Source organism: Sciurus carolinensis, chromosome 11 (genome assembly GCF_902686445.1).
Source record: "Sciurus carolinensis chromosome 11, mSciCar1.2, whole genome shotgun sequence".
Lineage (NCBI taxonomy): Eukaryota > Metazoa > Chordata > Mammalia > Rodentia > Sciuridae > Sciurus > Sciurus carolinensis.
The window spans coordinates 94099815-94126475 of NC_062223.1; the positions used below are offsets into that span (position 1 = coordinate 94099815).

Genomic DNA, 26661 nt, shown 5'->3' on the forward strand with positions numbered 1-26661 from the left:
AATTTGCAAAGAGTCTGCCCTAACACTCCATGAGATTTTTCACCTCCTCATTTTTAGTCACAAAGTTAAAGCTAGAAAAGACCTAAGAGTCCAAATTCATCTTACAGAGATGGACATTGTTATGGTTTGGATATGGTATTCCCCAAAAGTTCATACGTGAGACAATGTAAGACTGTTCAGAAATGAAATGATTAGATTATGAGAGTTGGAACCTAATAGGTGGATTAGTCTACTTGAATGGATTAACTGGGTGGTAACTGTAGGCAGGTAGGGTGTGGCTGGAAGAAATAGGTCACTGGGTGTATGCCTTTGGTTTTATACTTTGTCCCTAGTGAGCAGAGTACTCTCTCTGCTTCTTGGTTGCCATGTCTTGAGCTGCTTTCCTCTGCCATGCTCTTCCACCATGATGTTTTGCCTTACTCAGACCCAAAGCTATGGAGTCAACCAACCATGAACTGAACCTCTGAAACCCTGAGGCAAAATAAACTTCCTCCTCTGAGTTGTTCTTGTCAGGACACAGTGATGTAGAACTAACTAAAACATACATCATCTGTGCAAGGTCATACAGTCTTAATAAAGAACAAGGTAAGACTTTGAAAGCACACATTGTTCAAGTCCTATTTTGTTGATTTTATTTCAGACTAACATACAGTTAGCCTTTTCTCCAGATGGGTTCAAAGGAGTTAGAGAATTAGAATGAACTCAGAGTCCACTATGGTGGGACCTAGGAATCTAGGTATCCCCATTTCCACCTTCTAACTTTCATGCCAGTATTCTTTATCCTGGATACACAGTATGGTCCTCTTGTTGTAGGTGTGAGGTAAAAGCATTGATGTCTGGGAATGATTCTCAGAGATCCTATTGATTCTAGCATGCAGTCAGGGTTAGGGACTACCTCTTATTCTCTGCTTCTTGAGTTCATGTTAAAGGGTATAGAAAGTAGAAGTGAAAAATCTCCAGGCTTCTCACATGGGTTAGTACCTCTTCCTAAGTAAGACTAACACAATGCTAGACATCAACTTCAGACAATTTGCTGTACATGTGTTTTGTTTTATTTTTAGCACCAGAGATCTAGCATACTTACGGTAGAGATCTGGAACATATGCCTATGCTGTAATCCCTTGTCTTTGTCTCTGCTTCTCCTTGCTATTCCCATGGTCCAAAAGGCATCATTTATTGATCAAGGCTTTTACCCCTGCTAAGACCAGCTGTATCCTCAGAATCTTTCTCAACACAATGCTTCAGGTATTGAGGTTAAAATTTTTGTTAACCTGGAAGCAAGTGTTGATTTATTTTAAATGTTATATAACTTTTATATAAGTATGCACTTTTAAAAGGGGGAGAGAATTTCATGTGCTTGTCTAGCCAACTGCATTGCAATTGGAAGCTGTTTTGAAAATATTATGAGACTCTTTCCTTTAAGTCTGTTTGTAATTATAGAATCGTAGAAGTTGAAGAAAGCAGCAGGGTTCATTTTAGAACAATTTCTGTACTTTAGATTTGAATATATCCCAGAACATGGGAGTGACTTGCACTAATGCGACAGCCTGGATTACTTCCTGTTACCTGGGATGACCACGTGATCCTGTTTGCCTTAAAGAATCCCATCTACACCTGTTGCACTGGCATAATTTTCAATATACCCCATTCACTCTCAAGATTGCCCCAGTTGGAACAATAAATTATATTGTCTTCCTCCAACCATGCTGCTTCAGGGTATTTTCAAGACTTAATCTAGACCCATGCAAATGGCCCCCTACCTGAGGTCTCACAGAAAACACAGTTTCAAAGCCTGCCCTGAAGACTAATATAGAACAAACCACCTGCAGAATTACTACATCTTCAGTGCTAATTCACTTCGTAAATTTAAATTGGATTTTTTAAATTAGCCATGTCTCAGCATATACAACCTCAACTTTTTATTACCACTTAAAAATCTAAGACATATTTGGGTAAAACACAAATCAAGCATGAAATCATATTCATTTTCAGACTTTTCTCTGTTGTTTTATACCAGTTGAAATAAATGATATTCAGTGTGCCCAGAATGTTATAGATATTCATTAAATATTTTTAGTATAAGTGAATGAGTAGAAGACATTACACATCATCAGGATCTGTAGGAAAATAGACTGGATCTCAGAAGCACACAACTTATTCATGTTAACAAAAAAAGAAAAAGAAAGAAAGAAAGAAAAAAAAAGAAAAAAGAAAAAAATCAACAAAACTTTTATTTTAGAATTCCATTAGGACCAGATGAGAAATCATTTAACAGCAGTTGTTCCACAAGTATTTCTTAAGTTCAAACCCTGTGCTAACAGCTGCACTAGGTGCCTGAGATGGCAATGATACAGAGTTGTGGTTTTAATTTTTTAAATGTACTTTAAAATTTTAATTTAACCAACTTATTTATTTATTTTGAGATTGGGGGGGTCTCACTTTGTTGTCTAGGCTGGTCTTGAACTCCTGGGCTCAGGTGATCCTCCCACCTCAGTCTCCCAAGTAGCTGGGACTAGAAGCAGCTAGTGATGTAGAGTTTTAAATTCTGAAGACTCACATTCATTAAAAAAATTAACATAAGCAGATGTTATAAGACTTTGAAAGCACACATTGTTCAAGTCTTGTTTTGTTGATTTTATTTCAGACTAATATACAGTTAGCCTTTTCTCCAGATTGATTCAAAGGAGTTAGAGAATTAGAATGAACTCAGAGTCCCCATTGGTAGGGCCCAGCTAAGGAGGTTAATAAAGTATATCAAGAGATTTTCTTGTCAAAAGTATCCCACTCTGTTTCTAGAACCATTACCTTCTTAGGGACTAAGAATTAACAGTTTCTAAAATACAAACATTTGTGTCATCATTATGTTATTGTTATCAGAAAACCACCACTACTCTCTGCAGCTGTGTTGAACCTGACCACCTCACTAGCCTCTGCCAATCCAGGCCTCTCTCATATTGACCAAGCTTCCCTGGCAGTGGTGACAGGCAATACCCTTGATGTCAAGGACATTTTAACAAAGGCATTCTAGATTTCTTCTAGAAACCAGTAACACATGCTCCAGTGAATGACTCTTGGGCAACTTAATGATTCCACCATCAAGCTGAGAACCTTCTCCACTTAACTAAATAAATGTCCTGTAGCCCAAACCACCTGTTCAATAATTCTTTGAAATTTAGAATTCTCCCTTTTCTTTTGGGATGGTAAACTATGATATGATCCAGGCTGCACATCAGCCATAAACAACATGCTGAATTTTACTTCACAAATGTCCAGTAATCAGAGTCTGAGGAATTTGGTGTCTACTTGAGAACCTTTCCTTCATCTTCAGTTTTTTCCATTCTTCTAACTCTCCTAGGATTCTTGTGCCTCAGAGCTACAATATCTGATGACAAATAAACAACCCTTTCCTCACCAAGATTGCCTAGTGTGAGTACAGAATGTAAAAAATGTGGGTTTCAAGGTACAAAGATTCAGATGAACTAAATTCAAAAACAAAGTTTCCCAGCATTTACAGAAACCTCCTGGTGAGATGGTCAAAGTCTTATGCATAAAATGGGTTTTAAAAGCATTTTGTGAGGGATATTGTTATGATACTTTTATAATATAATATAGAACAAAAGTGGACCCTATGTTGATGTCTTAGAAGCCTAGAAATGAGTGGGGATATCTGGCTTAGAAGAGGTGAAAGGGTTGATCCCTGTCTGTACTGTCTGCTTGGAGATGAGATGAGGAATCACAGGAGCACTGGCTGTTCTCAGCAGGTGAGGAGTGGGCAACCAGGTGGAACCATTGCCCACAAAGAGCAGAGACGATGAAATGCCAGAGGAGGTGAGATTACCATCCTGCCAAACACAATGGAGCACTACAAAATGATTTTTAAGGGGAATTCTATCCTAGTTCCCAGATGGTGCTCTTTATATTTCATTTACCTGGAAAGAAACCAGGATTCCTTGTAGAAATAGCTAATTCCAGGTTTAGAGCTGGAGTCTGGGACAGACTGCTTTTCATGCCAGAAAAGTCTAGTGGAGTCTTGTTAAAGGTGACAAAAGGCAACTTGAACTGGTTTCCACTAGTCAAAGATGGGAACTGATTTAACTCTCAAAATTACTTCATGAGGCAGCTAGAATTTGTTGCAAGGAGAATGGCTCTCCCCTCTCCAGAGATGTCCAAATCATAATATTTGGGATTTTGATGCTATATTTCATGGCAAGAGGGACTTTGGAGGTAAAATAAAGGGTGCAGATCTTAAGATAGGGAGAAGATCCTGGAGTACACAAGTAGGCCCAACCAAATCACAGGATACCTTAAGTAGAAAAGAGATGGTAAAGAGGAAGTCAAAGATTTTAAGTTCGGAAAGGATTTGAGATATCATTACTAGCTCAAACATGGAGGAGTCACAGACAAGGTGTACAGGTGGCCTTACAGAGTTGAAAGAGACTCTCAGCTGACAGTAAGCAAGGAAAGAGGGACCCCAGTCCTAGAATCACAGCTGTATTTGAACAATAACCTGAGTGAACTTGCAGTAGATTAATTTCCAAGAGCTTCTAGCAAGGAGCACATCTGTGCCAACCCTTGATTTGGGCCTGCAGAAATGAGATGATAATAATGCATGTCATTTTAAACTTCTAATTTTGTGGTGACATTTTATGTGGAAATAGGAATCTAGTCCACTCTTGTCATCCTCATTTTACAATTAAGGAAATAAAGACAAATTAAGGTTAAATAACTTGAGTAGATCATGGGTTCAGACCCAGGCAGCTGGGTTCCCAAACCTGCTCTCTCAACCACTATACCATGCTGCCTCTCAAAGGCAAGATTAAATCTCTGATATCTGTTCCAAAGAAGGAGTATGAAAGGAATTTTTTAAAAATGGCTTCCATGGGGAACATGATGCCACCTGTAGTCATGAGGGTATCTCATTGCCAGCCAGGCATCCTGGGAAGAGAGCATAATACCACTTCCTCATAACCCTCACTTCAACCCACTGAGCTTATGGGCCCCAGAGACACATTTTACCATGGATGATACTGCCAAACCAATGAGTGTTTTAGTCAACTTCTCCGCTATTGTGACTGAAAGATCTGAGCAGAACAATTTTAGAGGAGGAAAAGTTTATTTGGGAGCTTATAGTTTCAGAGATCTCAACCCAACAGCAGCCTCCATTCCTAGGGGCTTAAGGTGAGGCAGGGCATCATGGCAGAAGAGTGTGGCAGAGGAAAGCAATTCATGTGGTGATCGGGAAGCAGAAAGAGACTCCACTGGTCAGATACAGATATCCAAAGCCACGCCCAATCTAATTCCCACCTTCTCCTACCACACCCTACCACTTCAGTTACCACTCAGTTCATCCCTATCAAGGGATTAATTCACTGATTGGGTTAAGACTCTCACAACCCAATCATTTCCCCTCTGAACCTTCTTGTATTGTCTCACATGTGAGCTTTTGGGGGACACCCCACATCCAAACCATAACATTGACCCATCACATCTTTGTATCAAATTTAAATGAATCTACAATATGCACTTCCAAAGGGTCAGTGAATAAAAAATCAGAAATATGTAATGACTGATGTTTGTATAAAAAGACTTAAATTACAAGACTTATTTCCCCGAAGCCCTGGGGTAGTTAAGTCAGGTTTTATCATTACACTCAGCTTACAATGATAAACTGTGAGGCTCAAACTGTTTAGGTGGCCTACACAGGTGTGCACAGTACAAACCCTCTTCTTTCTTGAAATCTCATACTATTCTAGGTACATCTCTCTATAAATACATTCCCTACATATCTATATATACATGCAAAGTATACAATTTGATTCATCTGGAAAACCATCTGGTTTTAAGGAAGGAATATTGACTCAGGGTCAGGTGGCCCAAATTCAAGTTAGCACTTGCCCAATCTCCGTGTTGCCACAGGAGGTAGCTTATTCTCTAAGGCTCATTTTTTCTTCCTCATGGGGATGAGACCTTACATGCTTCATGGGCTGTAGTAAGATTCAAAAAAGGTATTATGAAAAGGTTCTTGGAATCTATGATGTGCTGAACGCATACAGACTTTATTAATACAATCTGGTTTTCAACTTAAAATTGGAATAACATACCTGATAGCTATAAATTATGTGTGTGACTTTTATTGTTATTCATCAAAGACAGTAGAGATAGTCATGGCCAAATAATAATCTCAAAGTTACATTGAATTGATTCAGGAACTTAGAATGTGTGATTTTGTGATTTTAATATGCTTTTCTTATTCAAGTCATGCTTTGGATTTGTAAAGATAGAAAAACCAGCTTGTGTTTTTATGCGCTACAGCCAAACCTAATGTGAAAAATCTCTTTCCAATAATCTCTAAAATTCTTGAACCCACACAGGTACTAAAATGAGCTTGGCCATAGCTGTTCTGACAAAGGACCAGCATTCCTTGGGGCTGGGAGGGCTGTAACCTGCATTCCTAAGGTTGTCCTTGACCACCACCCTTTGAGGCTTCCATTACTTCTGTTTGAGTTCCATAGAAAGCAGATTTTACCTTGAAGATTTCAACTTCGTCTTATCTCTTCCTTCCACTCCACACCTGCTTATAAAGAAGGGAAAAGCAAATCATTTTTGCTAATGCTGTTCCATGAGTCCTAGATCAAGAGATTCCCTGAGGATGTCTCTCTCATGGAGGGCTACCTTTCATCCACTTAAGTGTCATCTGCCACTTAGCAGGTGAAAAAAGCAGTGGCCCAAACCGTCCTCATGTGTCTAGATTAAGGAAATGCTGAAACAACTGTCCGGCATATAGATGAAGTGAGGCAGCAAGCTGACTCTTAAAATATGAGGTGCTCTATTAAATAAAAGAGATAAAATTCCAGTATATGTAATAGTTGTATGCCTGAAAACTTAGGAGAAAATCAATCTTTGAAAATGGATTCCAATTTTGTAGGCAGCAGGGAACTTTCTACTTAAAATAATCTCATGATTAATGCTCCTGAAATAAGAATGACCATGTCAGTTATCTATTTTATAAACTAGGATTTCTCTGTAGCAAAGAATATAATATCTGAACACATATTTGTTTACACATATGTTACACACATTTATTCTTGACGTGTGTGTCACTTAGATGCACATGGAGATGGTATGATGGAATGAATACAGACTTGGCTCCATAGGACTGAGTTTGAGTCTGGCCTTACTCTGGTGACTTAGGGTACAACCCTTAACATTATCCCCACTGATTAGCTAGGGACATTAAATTTGAAGGTATGAATATGATACAGTTTATACACCATTAATACAAGTACTAACTGACCTGGTTTTTCTACTTATGCATTCAAACACAAAACTTGTGAGCTTAGGGAGAACACAAGGGGAATCACCTTGAAATCACAACTGTAGGATGTTTTGAATATGTTTTTGAAATACCAGCAGAAGCAGAACAGAATTTCAGTAATTTAGTACTTAATTGGCTCTAATAAAAGACAGAGCTCTTACTCCACAACTTGCCCCCGTGGACACTTCATACCATGAGCCTTTGTAAAGCGGGACTTGGCATCTACCCAGACTTAGCTTAGAGGAGCCTGCAAAACCCAAAGTGTTTGTGGTGGGCAGCATTGAAACCAGCTCTGAAGAGACTTCCTATATTCGGGTTTCCTCCTGCTTTGATTCCATTGTACTTCTTTAGGCATTTCAATTACCATTTTGAACACAACATCTTTGAGAGTTACTTTGCTTTGTTTGTTAGTTCAGGAGCTCACAAATGGCCCCAACTGTGGGAAATAAAAAGCAAATGAGGAGAAGGAAGTCTTTTACAGAGAAACACTTGTTCTGACTGTAGATTAGGCTCAGGACAAAGCAAGCAGAAAGAGGCAAGCTTTTCAAGAGCACATCAACTTTGAAACTTCATGAAGGTCAGGGCAGGCTTGCTGGCCAGAAAGGCTTTTTCATCAGTTAATATAACTGCCTCTGTGAACACAAATATTTTAGCATCTTGACTAAGTTAACTTTTTCAAGGAAAGAGTTGGCATTCAAAGAAATCTGGTATGGTTTTGCACATACATTGAACATGAAAAACAACACCCAAAACCCTGTTGGCACACTTCTCAACCCTTTTTCTAGCACAAACTTCAGGGTAAAGTTTATCCCATGTCTGTGTCACACCCAAAGGCAAGTCATCCTGACCCAGCAATGATAGCACTGCCCCTTTTCTCTCACTCAGAAAGGATATCTGCACCAAAATTAGTGACCATGTAGCCAATTTTAAGGATAGCCATGCTTGGGCTACATTTACTTTTAAAAATAAATACCTTTCTGAAATGTAGCCAAATGCTAGCGTATTATTTAATAGAGAATCATTAAGAGAAGAGCATCAGTATGCCCACTACTACTTAACATTATGCTGTTAAGTATTAGACAATGCAATTAGACAAGTTAAAATATGCTGTGTCATAGGAATCATCAAGGAATAGATTAGTCTACCTCCAGTTGTGATATGATTGTATAGCTGAAAATATCAAAAGAATGAATGAAAAAACAATTGCAAATGAAAAGAATTTCAGTAAAAGAACAGATTATAAATTTTACATTGGTTAAATAGTCTACATATACAGTCAGAAAAATGAAACAGGTGAAAAGACACATTGATGTTTTAGTAATCTTTTTCACTTCTGTGACCAAGAAGAGCAAAATCTAACAAGAACAATCAGAGGAGGAAAAGTTTATTTTGGCATTCATAGATTCAGAGGTCTAAGTTCCTAGATGGTCAACTCCTTTGTTCTGGCCTGGAGGAAAGGCACAACATCATAGTGGAAAAATGAAACAGAGGAAAGTAGCTGGGGATGTTGCACCAGGAAGCAGAGATACAATATCTCTCATCATAGATACAATATATACTCCCAAAGCATGCCCCCGATATGAATTTCATCCGTATGCCTGCAGTCACCACCCAGTTAATCCCTATCAGAGGATCAATGTGCTGATTAGGTTAAGGCTCTCGTAATACAATCATTTCACCTCTAAGCTTTCTTTACAGTCTCACACATGAGCTCTCATATCTAAACCATAGCAATTGGAAAAGTGATCCCTCTTAGGGTGGCACATCCTTTAAAAAGTACTCAAAATATATTGGAAGCAAACTAAAATATCCCAGAAAAACAAAATAGTAAATTTAAACAAATGAGAAAACAAACTGTGTTCTTGGAGAGGAGGACTACAATATAAAGAAATTGGTTCTCCCAGAATCAACCTGTACTTTTAGCATAATTCCCATTAAAATATCATGAAGTTTCCTTCCTGTGCTACATAACTTGATTGTAAAGTTTGTAAGGAAGAAAAATAAGCAACAATAGCCAAAAAACTAAGGAAATAAAAATAAAAGAGAGCCTATTCCAAAAAATATCATAAAGCTTCTACAATTAAGACATTTTGATATTGGTACATGAAAAGACAGATGAACCAATGGAACAGAATGGAAAATCCAGAAATATAGTAATTATATATGTAAATTAAATATAGAATAAAAGTGGCTTCTCAAATCAATGGAATGTAATAGTCCTCCGGGCAATAGCACTGAGATAAATGCACAACCATGTGGGAAAAAAATAAAACTGGATCCATTTCTCACATAATATGCTAAGAAAACTTTTGAATGAATTAGAAATAAAAATGAAAGAAAAGGAAATATACAAATGCTATTTTTTAAGATGGGTTTGTTCATCCATAACCAAAGTACATAGAATATTTTAAACTGTGGCATAACACCCAGAAACACAGCTGAGCACTACAGAACATGCTTGTAACCCCAGCTACTTGGGAGGCTGAGGTAGCAGCATTGCAAATCTAAAAGAACCTAGGCAAATTAGTGGGACCCTACCTCAAAATTAAAAAATGAAAAAGAGTTATAATGTAGCTCAGTGATAGAACACCCCTGTGTTCAATCCCCAATACCAATGAATGAATGAACAAATAAGCAAATAATGTCCATAAAAAATAAGGGAAAAGATTGATGTTTTTCAACTTTCACCTAAAAAAATCACTGTGAGCAATGTAAAATACATGGCAAAATTGAAAATAATTTGCAATGTTTAGCTTCCAAGTTCCCAAAAATAAAGGAGGAAAAGACCAGCTAAGCCATAAAAGAATGAGCTGATAAAAATAGTTTAACAGAAAAAGAAATGCAAATGACTCTTAAATATATAAAAAGATGCTCAACCTTGCTCATAAGAAAAAAATGCAAATTAAAACTATGCTGAGATGTCACTTCTCATCTATCAGATCGACAAAAATCAGAGTCTGCCCACATACTGTTGGCAAGACCATGAAGCCATTCTTATATATTGTTATGGCAATGCAAAATGATAAGTCTGTGGAAAGGGGAAATACAGAAATATCTAACAAAACTATAAAAGCACTAATCCTCTCATCAAGCAATTCCAACTCTAGTACCCAAATATATACTAGCAAAAATATGGAAAGACATGGGCACAAGGCTCTTTTGCATACTCTAAGAGGAAAAATTGGAAAGATCTTAAATGAATGCTAGTAAAAGACTAATTGAATTAAAAATGATGCATCTGCCCATTGGAAGAGTATCTCTATGCTGGTGTGTCATCATTATCTGCAGGATTCTCAGCAACATTACTGCTGACATTTTGGGTTAGATGATTCTTTGGTAGCGGGGCTTGTCCTATGCACTGTAGTATGTTTGGCAAAATCCCTAGCCTACACCTATTAGATGTTGGCAATGTAACTCCTTCCAGTTTTGACAATGAAAAGTGTCTCCTGACACTCCCAAGTGACATTTTTGCTACATATCCCTAGTGAGAAAGAATCATCCCCAATTGAGGACCAATGCTAATTTTATGTTAATTGTAAATGTAATGTTACTGCAATGTTAAATGAAAAATCATGATAGGGAAAAGTACATACAATATGATTACATTAACAAAATAGTTGAACAAACCCTAAAGGTTTTTTTTATTTTTAATTACCCATAGGAGAATAAGGGAATAGGATGAAAGAGAAAGGTATAAAAATCAAATTCTTTGAATGCAATTTTTGTGAAGTTGACTTTGATACCTTTTTATATATAGTATAAAACAATTAAATGTTAAAAAGGCAAGTCTAACTTTTGAAAGTAAATGGGAGCAAATGTTGTTAAATATATATCTGGTTGGTGGCATGTCTTCCCAAGAAGAATTATTCTAAATGACTTTAATCATACTAATTTGACTTCATATTCCTAAGAACAAAAGGAACTGAAAAATAATATTAAATTGTTTATAATGACCATAATTGCAATTCATTATAATAACAATGGTGGTCTTGTTATTCGGAGACTTTTGTGCATGCATTCCAGATAAAGCAATGGCTAATTATGATGAATGCATTGAATATGAAAAATGTCAGCATGTCAAAGAAAGGAGAAAAAATATAAAAACAATGGCTTTAAGTAAAACTTGATGTTCTATAGTAGAATAAACTCATGAAATATTTGTTTTTTTAAAAAAAATCCTTTCCTGTGTCTAATGAACAAAACCCAAACGCGTAGCAAATCCAGTAGCAATGAGCATTCTTAGCACTAGATTATGATCTGTCAATATCATTTCTAACTAAAAGTAAATCAACTCTTTTTGAAGAAATGGGCAATTCAGGGTTGGGGCAGAAAATGTACAACATATCTTAGGAAAAAAAATTACCAGTGGCAATTATCAGAAAGCAAAGAAGTACTAGGGCTATGTCAAAAAATCTCTAGAGCCAACCTGAAGAAATTCCCACTGGCAAAGCAAGGATTATCCATGCAACAGTGAATACAATACTGCAGTGGACAGAAACAATCAGATGTGATTAAAGTCATGAGTTTATATAATGCTTTAAAAACTACCTCACTGGTTACTTTAGAGATGTTAAGGAACCAATATCTCATTTCTAAAAGATAGAGGGAAAGAATTAGTTATTAATCCTGCCTTTCTGATATGAAGTATATTTCAGAGTAACCAAATAGTGGAGAATTTTCTTTTTACAGAACTATCCCAGCTACCAAATTAGGAAGAAACCATAGAATGAAAAATTATCATTTGAAATTTTTAACAAATTCATGTTACCTTTATAACTTGGCAGCTAGCATTATAGAATTAGAGGAGAACCCAATATCATGCATCTCCAGAAGGAAGTATACTGTGCCACTCTTCAAGGCTATTTGTCAAAAACAAAAACAAAAAGAGAGAGAGAAAACTGAACCTCAATCTTATCAAGTCTCATAGACCAAACTGCCAGTTTATAACAAGTACAGGGAACAGACCGATGCATAGAAAAAAAAACACAGGGATGCTATGAGCAAAATTCAGACTGCAAACTAAAGAGAAAATTATGCTATTATAATAAGAAAATGAAATTGCAAGGAAATGGATTGAAATAGAACTGATAAGTTAAAATATAATTGAAGGATGTATCAACTGAATGCAAAATTTTTATTTTATTTGTGTATCTTGATTAAAAGATATTAATATATACATATATCCACACATATGTACATAAACAAGCACAACAGGTTTTAAAACCATTAAAGAAATATATCTTAACTATTGATATTAAAGAATTACTATTTTCTCTGTTTAAATACAATTATACTATTGTATGTGTTTGTGCATGTGTGTTTGTTTATTCTGAGTCCCTATCTTTTAAGGATATATACTGAAATTATATAATAGCTAGAGTTTTCTTCAAAATAAAATGGGGTACCACGTGTTGATAAACAGGAGGCTAGATGAAACCAGATTAGCCCTGTGTGGATCATGGTCAGAACTGAGAGATGAATATGTGAGCACACATTAAGTTATTAGCTTTATATACACTTAGAAAATTTTATAGCAAAATGCTTCATGAAAGAAAATAATTTGGACATGTTGTATTTTAGCTACCATTAGCACCATGTTCTTGAACCCTCCTGTTTTAGTCAGCTTTTTCACTGCTGTGACTAAAAGACCTGACAGGAACAATTTCAAAGGAGGCACAGTTCATTTGGGGGCTCATAGTTTCAGAGATCTCAGTCCATAAACAGCAGGCTCCATTCCTCAGGGCTTGAGGTGAGGTAGAACATCATCACAGAAGATTGTGGCTCACAGCATGATCAGGAAACAGAGAGGGTCTCCACTAACCAGATACAAAATACATACCCTAAAGGCAAGTCCCCAGGGACCTACCTCCTCCAGCCACACCCTATCCACCTTCAGTTACCATTCAGTTAATCCCCATTAGGGGATCAAATCACTGATTGGGTTAAGACTCTCATAACCCAGTCATTTCACCTCTGAATGTTCTTGCATTGTCTCACACATGAGCTTTTGGGGGACACTTGATATCTAAACCATAATACCTCTCAAAGCTGTGAACGCTACCCTTGAGAAGCTCTGACTGTGCTAAGTCCAGCTCTGTTCATTCTTCCCTTTCCTCTGATTCTTCATTTTTGCTTTTCCCATTCCATGACTGCCACCACGTAAGTCCATTATGAGAAGAAACTCATAGAAAAAAACCTGAGATAATAGGAATTTACCAAAAGAAGGTCACCTTGTGAGCTTTTCCATTGTGCCTCAAATAATTCCATGGAATTATTATCTTCCGATGACTGGCTTGCCTGTTCAATTAATAGTGAAGATATTGATCAGCTCATTGTTTATATTCCTGCTAATGTGAATTACTAATTAAAGAGAGGATTTTTTTATAAGAGCTTTATACATGTTGAGACAGCTTCTAGGTGTCAGGATCCAAAGACATGGGGATGGAGTGTGAGGGAGGAGCCTCTTTTATTAGCAAGGAGTGAACTGGCATTAGTGATCACTCTTGTCTTCTTTTAACTATAGGTATTTATTAAAGTGCTGGATAATAATGATAACGGCCCAGAATTCTCTCAACCCCATTATGATGTGACGATTTCTGAGGATGTGCTTCCAGATACAGAGATATTGCAGATTGAAGCCACAGATAGAGATGAGAAGCACAAGCTGAGCTACACTGTCCACAGCAGCATCGACTCCATCAGCATGAGAAAGTTCCGGATAGACCCCAGCACTGGTGTGCTCTATACTGCTGAGAGGTTGGATCATGAAGCCCAGGACAAGCACATTCTCAATATAATGGTAGGTAGGGACAAACTGCTAATCTGACAGGACCATTAACCATTCAAGGCTCACGCTTTAGTCTTCAAAAGTACAGGGCCCTTAAATTTTGTAAGTAGTAGTCAATTTGACTTTTTCACTGCTAGATTGTATTCACTTTTGCCTTTTTGTTTCCATAAGGAATTACTATCGTTAGATAGCAGCTCCATATTTTTTGCCAAGCTGAAATATTAGACCAGTTTTGCAGACACTGGCAGACAAGTATATGCTGCCAACAGACTGGCTTGAGAAGGGAGGAAGAGGCCATATTCCCAGGCTCTACCATTGGTTTGCATCCAGAAGATGTGTGGAAAAGTTGAGAAGTCAGTCACAAGGGTATTTACTTACTCAGCCTGTGCAATGCTCCGTCCCTGAAAGCATTTAGAGACACAGTTGAGTACTTTTTGTACTGCCATTGAACCTAGGAGTTAATACTGGCATACGAAGAGATCTCAACACTGTCTAAAGCCTGTAGAGAGTCTTAAGTCTGAATTTGTGTTCAAATTATGCAGGAGAAGTAATTGTAGAGATTAATAAGAAACTCTATGGACTATAATCTGTTCTTTAATGACCGAAGAACCCCATGGGCAATGTATAGCCACTGTCTAACAGAGCCCTGCATTCCTTAAGATCCAGTACGATGACAGAGACTTAATCATGTGCACTGATTGGCTTTAAAGCATGCTAAGACTCTATGAATTCCCAAGAAGCAGCTAAAAGTAATGTTGCACTAAATGTTACTTTTCCTAATCAAGACTGGAGATTTTCCTGGGCAAGAGGAAATTTGAGTGCCATGCCCTCAGCTGTGGGTTCCAGCTAAGGCTCCAGGGAACTGAAGGGGTGATTCACAGAGGTCATCTGATCTACCCCCTGGTCCTTCATTCATTCAACAGATATTTCTTGAGTACATATTGTGAACCAGGCATGATTCTAGGCACTGAAGACCCAAAAGAGAAAAAGTCCCTACACCCTTGGAGCTAACAGTTGAAACTGACCTAGATGTCAATAATTCCAAAATAAAGAGTTCAGCTTGGTCCTTATGTTTGAACACCAGCCTACAGAAATTCAGCACACTCACTGTTTTGATTTTGCATGTGTTTTTTTTTCAAAGGCAAAAACTTGCCAGTTACTAACTCCATTCTCTTGGTTTCTCAAGTCATTTCTGTTCATTCTATGCTTAAACTCAGAATTCAGTTTGGTCACCCTCTACCAAGTATCATTTATGTAATTGAATATTTAGAGCAAACAACTCCTTTTTTACTGCCTTTCTCCAAGCTAAACCATTTTATTCATGTTACTTATTCCTTCCAGGTACTATTTATGAAACCCCTTTCTCTTTGATGGCTCTTCTCGGTACATTTTCTAATTTATTCACATTTCTCTGAAGTTAAAATTGAACAAGTCTAGAATACACACTTGAATAGTGCTGTATTAAGCTATAGGATAACCATGTGGTTAAAGTATTGATTGTTTATAAGCTTCAGCCATATGCAAACCAGGGGACATTTTAAAGCCATCAAGCCAAGTTAAAGAATCGCAAAAGTAGAAATTGACTGTGGTCATCTTACCAGTGGTCAGGATTCTCTCTTAGCTCTAGGCCTTTGAGTATATTGGATCTTCTTGTCTCAAAGCACCACATGCCATGATCACCACCATTTAACTATTTCTACTTGTTCTTGTCACTTCTTCCAGGAAGCTGAAAGCTAGGTTAGGCTCTTCTTCCTGCATATTCTGAGGGCACTTTTAGGTAACCCATACTGGCACTTAGTGCTGGGTGCTATACCTACCAATTTATTTATTTGTATTCCCAACCCAACCCTAAGCTTCTTGAGGGTAGGAACCATATCCCATTCACTATTAAGTTACCAGAGATAAGCAAGGAACTTGTTGGATAATAGATGACAATAAATGTTTGTTGAATGAATGAATGGCAATGCCAACATCATATTCATTAATTCCACTCTTTGGTTTCTCCTTTAGAAGAATCTCTGTCTACCATTCCATGAGCAGCTGTTAACACACATGACAAGGGGAAAGTGACTATGCAAGGGGTCCCAGAGCAGAATGCTATGTTTGTGATGTTTGCGATATCAAGACATTCGTTCTGCAGACAGAGGCTGAGCAGAGACCATAGGCCAGGATCAGGCTGAGCAAAAAGATGATGTGACCCCTGTTTTTGATTTGCTCACAGTCAGTGTTCTTTCTTGGTAATACCACTGTTAATGGAGCACCTACTAAGTGTCTGGAACTGGATCAAGCACTGTGTGCATTACCTTTTTTTTGTTTTCACCACAGACATAGCCATTGAGTTCTTGCTATTTAAGATTTTAGTCCTACTGCTTCTTGTATTTTGCCTAAAGGTCAGAGATCAGGAGTTTCCTTATCGAAGAAACTTAGCCCGAGTCATTGTGAATGTGGAAGATGCTAATGATCACAGTCCTTATTTTACCAACCCACTCTATGAAGCATCTGTGTTTGAGTCGGCTGCTCTGGGATCAGCTGTTCTGCAAGTGACGGCTCTGGACAAAGACAAAGGGGAAAATGCAGAGCTCATATATACCATAGAAGCAGGTGAGAGCTATTGCACTGCACAGATTGCAGCATAATGCATGGCATTCGACCTCGGTAGTTTCTGTCACCATGGTAAATTCAGATTGTTACCACTGGAACGTCTCCAATGAAATTTTAGCCAAGCAACTACCCATTTTTTGTGATTACGGTGCATAAAATTCTTGGCATGTCAGTAATATGTCGTCCATTATTGACAGCAAGGAGAGTTTCCTTCACTGTTCAATCTCAAGTTTTCTTGGAATGGAAAAGAAATATGTAATACATTCTATGGCTTTTAGGGCCAACAAGTCATAGCTTCAGACTAAAATAACCAAAGTCTCCTGTCACCTGAGGGCTGCTGGGCTATTGAATTGATTCTTACATGTCTTCGCTTACTTGTCAGTAGGTGGGCTGTGGCCTTCAGAATCCCTACACCCTCACAGTTAGCACAGTTTGCTGGAGGCAGTCTGAGTAGCAGAGAGCTTGGTAGATGTGGGGTCTGAAATACCTGCTTAACTTGACAGATAAGTAAGTACAGGCTCTCGTTTTGTTAAATTTGAGATCTTTTAAAATCAATTTAACACCCATAAGGCAAGACCATAGTGTACTGATGGTTTGAAGATCAATAGCTAGAAAGCATTTATGACAGAGAGATGAATGTCCAAGGAAGAGATAAGACTGTGAACCTGAAAATGACAAATACCCTTTATCTGCTCTATTTTCCTTCTCCTATTCTGTCTTTTTTGAATATTCAAGCCACATATTTCTAAAATGTTCTGCAACATTATGTCTGTTGTGCATAATGCCAAATGCAATCTCCTTTTATGCCAGCGATAGAAGGACTTCTTTCCCTTCATTTAAATGTTGAACATTTTTGTGAGTAGTTGAATTAAAATAGGAATGCTAGAATGACAGTTTTGGACTCTAAATTTTAGAAAAAGAAAAGCCAATAACCATTGTTAAAAGTTTCTACATCAAATGATAATCTAAAATTATTTCCTGTATTAGTTATCCACATTTTACATGGGTCTGTTCTAAGCTTGTGTTCTCTCTTTCTCTCTCTCTCTGTATGTGTGTGTGTGTGCATGTGTGTGTGTATGTGTGTATAAAGAATAGATGTTGGTTCATAATAGCCAGCTTCCATGGAATTTTATTTCAGTCTGAAGCATGACCAATATTTAGAAATGCTACTTTGCATCCATCTCTTGTTTATCACAGAAGAGCAGAAGAGTTTTATTATTTAAGTATGTAATCCTTGTTCTTTTGGTTCCACAAATATTATAGGTAAAATTCTCAAAAAATGAATATTTACATGACAACCCAGTTATCTAATGACATCTAATCCCACAGTTCTTTTTATTCTTTCTATTGTTCTCTCTGATCTTGTCTTCTTTCTTTTCCCTGTATTCTTTCATGCATACACATTGCTTCATGATGCTGTGATCATTTGTATATAAAGTTTTATTTCTACATTTCTAAACATTTGTCTAAGTGTCCACCTGCTTTTTATATTTTTCATTTAAACACTACTTATATTTCTCTTACTTAGCCGAAGAATCTTTCACCCAATTTATTATTCTTAGGAAGTAATTTACTCACCATTCATTTGAAAAGACTGCTTCTCCTATATTTTAACTTCCATGACTACAACATGGTGCTCAGTCATTTCTTTAATAACTGATTAAAACAAGAGAAAGGTTATTTCCTTAAAACATAAAAATTTTATGTATTACTAAAAAAATATTTGAAAGAAAAGAAATCACAGGTTTATTCACCTAATTCAAAAATAAAATATTCCTGTGAGGGAAATCCTGTATATAGAAAACCTAAATCTCCAGAAAACCATAGGAATAACTGATATCTCTAAAAAGGTGACTTTTGTTGATGTGTGCACCAATCTAATAAGAATTACAATGCATTCAAGAAATCTCGGTAGCCATTGAGACCTTCACAGACACACAGACCTACCTTGAGCCTAGACTGGTCTTTCCCAGATGATAGAAAGAGAGGCAGATCACAGGTGCTTCAATATTTTTAGCACATGGCCAATGGTTGTGTAAAATGTTATGTTTTATTTAACTTCTCTCACAAACCTTGGATAAGCAAGATTTTACTCTATTTAATGGTGGGCTATAAATTCCCTATGGCTTGCTTGGCCTCTAACGTAACTACAGAAGCTTTATATTTTAGTCTGAAGAACTGAGGCAGAATTTGAGTGTAGAGCTTCAGGACTTGTATTTAGCCTGAGTTTTCTGTTTGTTGCCAGTGGTGATCCTGAAGAGCATAGCACATAGAGATCTAACCAAAAGTTGAGTTAGAATGGGGCATATTGGATCCTAAGTGGCTAAAGAATAAAAAATCTTTTTTGATCTACCTGTCCTCTCAATCATTTCAACAAATAATTATCAAGCATGTTCTTTGTGGCAGGCATTGTGCTATATATCAGATAAGTAAGAGAAACACAGCTTTTGCCCCATTGCTAAATGTCTACAAGATTCCATGGGTTCCAAGAAAATAAGCAAGCAGAGATTCATTTCCAAAGATTCCAGAATAGGAGAGAATATGCAGGAAGTGGATCTCAAGAAGACGGTCAGTGTGTTGAAGAGAGAGAAAGAAAAGGCCCACTTTGAACCTGAAGTATGAGTCCAGAATCCTGAGAGGGTGTAGCAAGTGGATCAGCTTCCAGGGGACAGCAGGGCCACAAAGTTTGACTGGGGGTCAAGAGCTGGCTCCCTTTCATTCCTGCTGTAATGTATCTTACTAGGGATGAAGAAATGTTGCTGGGGCTGGTACAAGGGAGGATTTATCTACAAACTCTAAAGTAGGACACCATAACCAAGAATGCAGAGACTTGGCTCAGGTGATGTCCCTGGAAGATGACCATTGCTAAAGTGAATTGATGGTGGTTCAAATGTTGGATCCATGCCTGATTCCACAATGCTAGTCACTGAAAATGTAAACATTTACTCACACATCATTAAATTCTGTTGTTGTCATCACAAAATGATCATGTTTAGGTGGCAAAGTGAAAAAAAAATCATGCTGACATCAAAGATGACATTGATTAATATCACATATCACATTGTGGGGTTGGAATTAAATTGGCCTCTCTATTAGATATGCTTCCTCTTGAAAAATAAGTGTTTTATTGAGGTAGATTTTATAGGAATATGACCTTTTGCTTTTTGGGCATTTAATAAGTATGTACCAAGAAGAGTAGACACAGCTGTATTTGCTGTATATTTCAGTAAGCATATCAGAACTACCCCTAAATTGAAGAGCCTATCTTAATGATTTTGACATTTAAATGGTTGACATGCTTGCCATACTACAGTACTCAAAAAGAAGGAAAGAACTAGATGAAGTAGAGTAATGGGAATCTTTAACTTTTGATTTAAAAGAATCTCATCACAAGATCAAGTATGTTCTTTGAGAAGCATTGGAGAGTCTGGGGAGGGAAGCATAAAGAAGCAACTTGGGAAAGATGTGGCTTCACATTGTCCGCTGTTTTTGAGCTCCGTGCCACTACCTACCTTCTTTACGTTCTTCAGGTCTTTTGTTTCTTTGTTCCTCTTTTGTTTCAGTCATCCTCAATAATCCCAGATTCCAAATTGCTTCATGTTTTAGAGGCAGAGCTCCAAACCTCAACAATGTCATGGCCCACAGTCCTTCCCATACCAGACATGGCAAAAGCAGGTCGCCATGTCTTTATTTCATAAGGGTTTTGATTCAAGTTCTTGGTTTCAGGCTGGTCTCAGGTACTTAGTGAAGAGAGTGGCTACAGATTGGAGCAATGACCTTATAATGTTTTATGTCTACTTTTATGTCTGTGTGTGCCTCTGTGTGTTCAAGGGCATGGGAGAGGGTTAGAGCAGTAGTGAAGAACAGGAGAATTCAGAAAAAAAAAAAAAAAACTTACAACTTGCAAAACAAACGGTGACTTGGAAAGAATTTTCTGTGCCTGATAAAATCCAACATACCAAAGTGGTATTTTAGAGCAAGTTGATTTGGATAGGGAGAAATAGCACTAATTCCATGTAGTACACCTTACCTTTGAGATAAATAGAAACCAAATGACTTCATGATAATGTTCCAAAACTAAATATGAATATGGCATTGGTTTAGACACAGATATATATACACATATACTAGCAAAATCAGTATGTGTGTCCACTCAGTTTGCCCCTCTTCTCACAAGGCTAGGAATGAAGAAGTCCTACACATTCATAGCAGAAATATCTCTCCTATAAGATCTTATTTCCGAGCTTAAATGTACACAGTTCTGTGCCACTGCTGCTACTGCTGTTTTTAACCTAGATCAGAAAGGGGATATAAAGTTTATAATTTTGCTGGAAAATTTATTGCACTTGCTTTTCAATACCCTGGAAAGAGAAGTCTCTGTTTTTCTTTTTCAGAATGGTAAGAAATGAATAGAAATGTATGTACATATTTTCTTACTATAGACCACATTGTACTTGAGTGTATTTTCATGAAGGGTTAACCTTCAAAAAATCTTATATTTTAATGACTCACTTTTAACTTCTTTCCCTATTGATTTCTGTATTTTAGGGAACACTGGAAACACATTTAAGATTGAGCCAGTCCTGGGCATCATCACTGTTTCCAAAGAACCAGACATGACAACCATGGGTCAGTTTGTCCTGTCAGTCAAAGTCACAGATCAAGGTTCCCCGCCAATGTCTGCCACTGCAATTGTGCGCATATCTGTCACCATGTCTGATAACTCTCACCCCAAGTTCACTCATAAAGACTACCAAGCTGAAGTAAATGAAAATGTGGATATTGGAACATCGGTCATTCTAATCTCTGCCATCAGTCAATCTACCCTCATTTATGAAGTCAAAGATGGAAACACTGATGGGATCTTTACCATAAATCCATATTCTGGAGTCATCACCACTCGGAGGGCTCTGGATTATGAGCGTACTTCCTCTTATCAACTCATCATTCAGGCCACTAACATGGCAGGAATGGCTTCCAATGCCACAGTCAATATTCAGATTGTTGATGAAAATGATAATGCTCCAGTTTTCCTCTTCTCTCAATACTCAGGCAGCCTAAGTGAGGCTGCCCCAGTCAATAGCATTGTGAGGAGCTTGGATAACAGTCCACTGGTGATTCGAGCCACTGATGCTGACAGCAACCAGAATGCGCTACTTGTGTATCAGATTGTGGAGTCTACAGCCAAGAAGTTCTTCACAGTAGACTCCAGTACAGGTGCCATCAGAACAATTGCCAATCTGGACCATGAGACCATTGCCCATTTCCATTTTCATGTGCATGTGAGAGATAGTGGTAGCCCCCAACTGACTGCAGAGAGTCCCGTTGAAGTGAACATTGAGGTGACAGATGTGAATGATAACCCACCTGTTTTCACTCAGGCTGTGTTTGAGACTGTCTTACTTCTCCCTACCTATGTTGGAGTGGAGGTTCTCAAAGTTAGTGCCACAGACCCTGACTCTGAGGTGCCTCCTGAACTGACATACAGCCTAATGGAAGGCAGCTTGGACCATTTTTTAATTGACTCAAATAGTGGAGTACTCACCATAAAAAACAACAACCTTTCCAAAGATCACTACATGCTGATAGTTAAAGTATCTGATGGAAAGTTCTATAGCACATCCATGGTCACCATCATGGTTAAAGAAGCCATGGATAGTGGCCTCCACTTTACACAAAGTTTTTACTCCACCTCAATCTCAGAGAACAACACTAACATAACCAAAGTTGCTATTGTTAATGCAGTTGGAAATCGCCTTAATGAGCCCTTAAAATATAGCATCTTAAACCCAGGAAATAAATTCAAGATAAAATCTACCTCAGGAGTCATTCAGACCACCGGAGTCCCCTTTGACCGTGAAGAACAAGAATTATATGAGTTGGTGGTGGAAGCCAGCCGTGAACTCGACAATCTACGTGTGGCTAGAGTGGTGGTCAGGGTTAATATTGAAGACATAAATGACAATTCTCCAGTCTTTGTGGGCCTCCCTTACTATGCTGCTGTGCAAGTTGATGCTGAGCCAGGGACTCTGATATACCGGGTAACAGCCATTGACAAAGATAAAGGTGCAAATGGAGAAGTGACCTATGTCCTACAGGATGACTATGGCCACTTTGAAATTAACCCAAATTCAGGAAATGTTATTTTAAAAGAAGCATTCAATTCTGACTTATCCAACATTGAGTATGGAGTAACCGTTTTAGCCAAAGATGGTGGAAAACCCTCTTTGTCCACATCTGTGGAACTTCCCATCACTATTGTCAACAAAGCAATGCCTGTGTTTGATAAGCCCTTTTATACAGCTTCCATCAATGAAGATGTCAGAATGGACACTCCAGTTCTAAGCATTAATGCTACCAGTCCAGAAGGTCAAGGCATCATATATATTATTATTGATGGGGATCCTTTTAAACAGTTTAACATTGACTTTGACACTGGGGTCCTGAAAGTTGTAAGTCCCTTGGATTATGAAGTTACATCTGTTTACAAATTGACAGTAAGAGCTAGTGATGCCCTTACTGGTGCCAGGGCTGAGGTCACAGTTGACTTGTTAGTTAATGATGTAAATGACAACCCTCCTATTTTTGATCAGCCTGCCTACAATACAACATTATCAGAAGCATCGCTCATTGGGACACCTGTTTTGCAAGTTGTATCTACTGATGCGGACTCAGAAAACAATAAAATGGTGCATTATCAGATTGTTCAGGATACGTACAACAGCACAGATTATTTTCACATAGACAGCTCGAGTGGCTTAATCCTGACAGCAAGGATGCTGGACCATGAATTGGTACAACAGTGCACTTTGAAAGTCAGAGCAACAGATAGTGGCTTCCCCTCATTGAATAGTGAGGTTCTAGTTCATATCCACATCTCTGACATAAATGACAACCCTCCAGTGTTTAATCAGCTAATTTATGAATCATATGTGAGTGAACTAGCTCCCCGGGGTCATTTTGTAACCTGTGTTCAAGCCTCAGATGCAGACAGCTCGGACTTTGACCGGTTGGAATATAGCATTTTATCTGGGAATGACCGGACAAGCTTTCTGATGGACAGCAAGAGTGGTGTCATCACACTGTCCAACCACCGAAAGCAGCGGATGGAGCCACTGTACAGTCTCAATGTGTCTGTTTCTGACGGGTTGTTCACCAGCACTGCACAGGTGCACATCAGGGTGCTGGGGGCTAACTTGTACAGTCCTGCCTTCTCACAAAGCACATATGTAGCCGAGGTGAGAGAGAATGCGGCTGCTGGGACAAAGGTAATTCATGTGCGAGCCACAGATGGGGATCCTGGCACATATGGGCAGATCAGCTATGCCATCATCAATGACTTTGCCAAGGATCGATTCCTCATAGACAGCAATGGACAGGTCATCACTACAGAAAAACTAGACCGGGAAAACCCTCTAGAAGGAGATGTTAGTATTTTTTTGAGGGCCCTTGATGGTGGAGGGAGAACAACTTTCTGCACTGTCAGGGTGATTGTGGTGGATGAAAATGACAATGCTCCCCAGTTCTTGACAGTGGAATACAGAGCCAGTGTCAGGGCAGATGTTGGAAAGGGCCACTTGGTCACTCAAGTTCAAGCCATGGACCCAGATGATGGAGCAAATTCAAGGATTACTTATTCCCTATATAGTGAGGCCTCAGTCTCAGTGGCTGACCTCCTGGAAATTGATCCTGACAATGGTTGGATGGTTACAAAGGGCAATTTTAACCAGTTGAAAAATACAGTGCTGTCATTCTTTGTCAAAGCAGTAGATGGGGGCATTCCAGTAAAGCACTCCCTCATCCCTGTCTATATCCACGTCCTCCCCCCTGAAACATTCTTGCCTTCATTCACCCAGTCTCAGTACTCCTTTACCATTGCAGAAGATACAGCCATTGGAAGCATAGTGGACACCCTGAGGATTTTGCCTAGTCAGAATGTCCAGTTCAGCACAGTTAATGGGGAACGGCCAGAGAATAACAAAGGAGGTGTCTTCATCATAGAACAGGAGACAGGCACTATCAAGCTTGACAAGCGCCTTGACCATGAGATCAACCCAGCTTTTCACTTTAAAGTAGCAGCTACCATACCCCTGGACAAGGTAGACATTGTGTTTACTGTGGACGTAGATATCAAGGTATTGGATTTGAACGACAACAAGCCAATCTTTGAAACTTCAAGCTACGAGACCATCATAATGGAAGGGATGCCTGTCGGCACCAAACTCACACAGGTGAGAGCTAGCGATATGGATTGGGGAGCCAATGGGCAGGTTACTTATTCCCTCCACTCAGATTCCCACCCTGAAAAGGTAATGGAAGCATTCAATATTGACGGCAACACAGGCTGGATCAGTACCTTGAAGGACCTGGATCATGAGACAGACCCTGCATTCTCCTTCTCCGTGGTGGCCTCTGACCTTGGAGAGGCATTCTCTCTTTCTTCCACAGCTTTGGTCTCTGTCAGGGTGACAGACATAAACGACAATGCACCAGTCTTCGCCCATGAGGTGTACCGCGGGAATGTGAAGGAGAGTGACCCCCCGGGGGAAGTGGTGGCTGTCCTCAGCACCTGGGACAGGGACACTTCTGACATAAATCGCCAAGTGAGCTACCATATTACAGGTATGTCTCAGTGCCCACTGTTCTCATCATGTCCCCTGCTTACCACATAAAGGTGGGAGGTGGCAGGGTTAAAAGCAGGAGAGAAGATGGAAGACAAGCTGAGGACTTGAGCATAATACAGCATTTTTGGCAAGAAGTAAAAAGATCACTAATAGATTTGTTTTTTCAGTGATTGGTTATTAACGCAACCTTACTCTGGAGTTCATTAGTTTGCTTACAACATTTACCAAGTTAGCATCCAATTCTCTTGTCACTTCTTATCATTTTAAAAAGGAGTCTGATCACACACTTTAATTGAAGAAATACAGACAATAGCTCTTGGGATGGGAAAGATGTTTTTAACAATATTCCTTTTCTCTACATTTTATAGTGTCAAGAAAACAAATAACTTGATCCCAGTAAGCTTCACATACAAACTCCTCCTGGTCATAAAAACACATAGGCATACACAAATATAAATTAGAAGACAGAGTTTGATATTTTGCTGAGAAATCCCAAATTATACCTCCAAACCAAGGGGTGTTTCCTCTGAGAACTCTAATTTTTTGGGGGGTGGGTCCCTTTTCTGTCTTTCCAAAAAGTTAGTAGCAGTTCTTTGGGAAAGCTAAGATAGATGGATGAGGTCATCAAGAGTATGCAATAATGTCACTATTGCTCTGCAGGGCTGAGAATTTCCTATCACAATGCAAAGGGTTGTCACTGATCGAGAGTAGCTTCCTAGGGGTAACTGGCCTTCAACAACAAAAGAAAGCATTGATGGTGTGGGGAAAAGATTCCTAAAAACTATTCAGTGGTGGGGGTTAAAGCAAATATTTTGATGCTGTGACATTCAAAACCAGAACACAAGCAATGTGCCAAAAGATTTTAAGGAATCCATCAATACTTGTAGTCAGGTGGCTTTCCCTTTAGAAAAACCACATTATTCACAGTGAAAAATGAATTAATTACAATGCCCTTAGGACACAGAATCTACTTAACTATGTTAGTGGAAAAGTTAATTAATCACTGCAGAATAAGATCCACAGTAGACCAAACATGTCGATGTGTGGGGTTGCCACACTTTTCAGCCTGCTGCTTCTTTTTTCTTGATGGAACTGTTTGCTTAGTGGTATTTTCTGTTTAAGAACACTATATGTATCTTATTCTTTATTTGATACTTTCTGTCTTCCTCCACAAAAATAAGTATTTCTGCAATTAAAACATGAGAGATAGTGGTAAGGAAAGAAAGAGGTGAGTGGAGCAACACTTTGATTAAATAAATGCAAATAGCTTTTAGTTTCAGGGGAAGAAAAGGCTTCTTACACATTCTGAGAGACACTTTTCTATTTGGAGGAAT

General features: G+C 38.4%; 1 protein-coding gene across 1 annotated transcript in view; it reads left to right on the forward strand.

Moving 5' to 3' along the window:
- Positions 1–26661, forward strand: part of Fat3 (FAT atypical cadherin 3) — a 595529-nt gene that overhangs the window by 479746 nt on the left and 89122 nt on the right. The window contains exons 8-10 of the mRNA XM_047518553.1: positions 13839–14114; positions 16493–16703; positions 21252–25325. Coding sequence (XP_047374509.1) covers positions 13839–14114; positions 16493–16703; positions 21252–25325 — 4561 coding nt within the window. The remainder of the gene's footprint in view (positions 1–13838; positions 14115–16492; positions 16704–21251; positions 25326–26661) is intronic.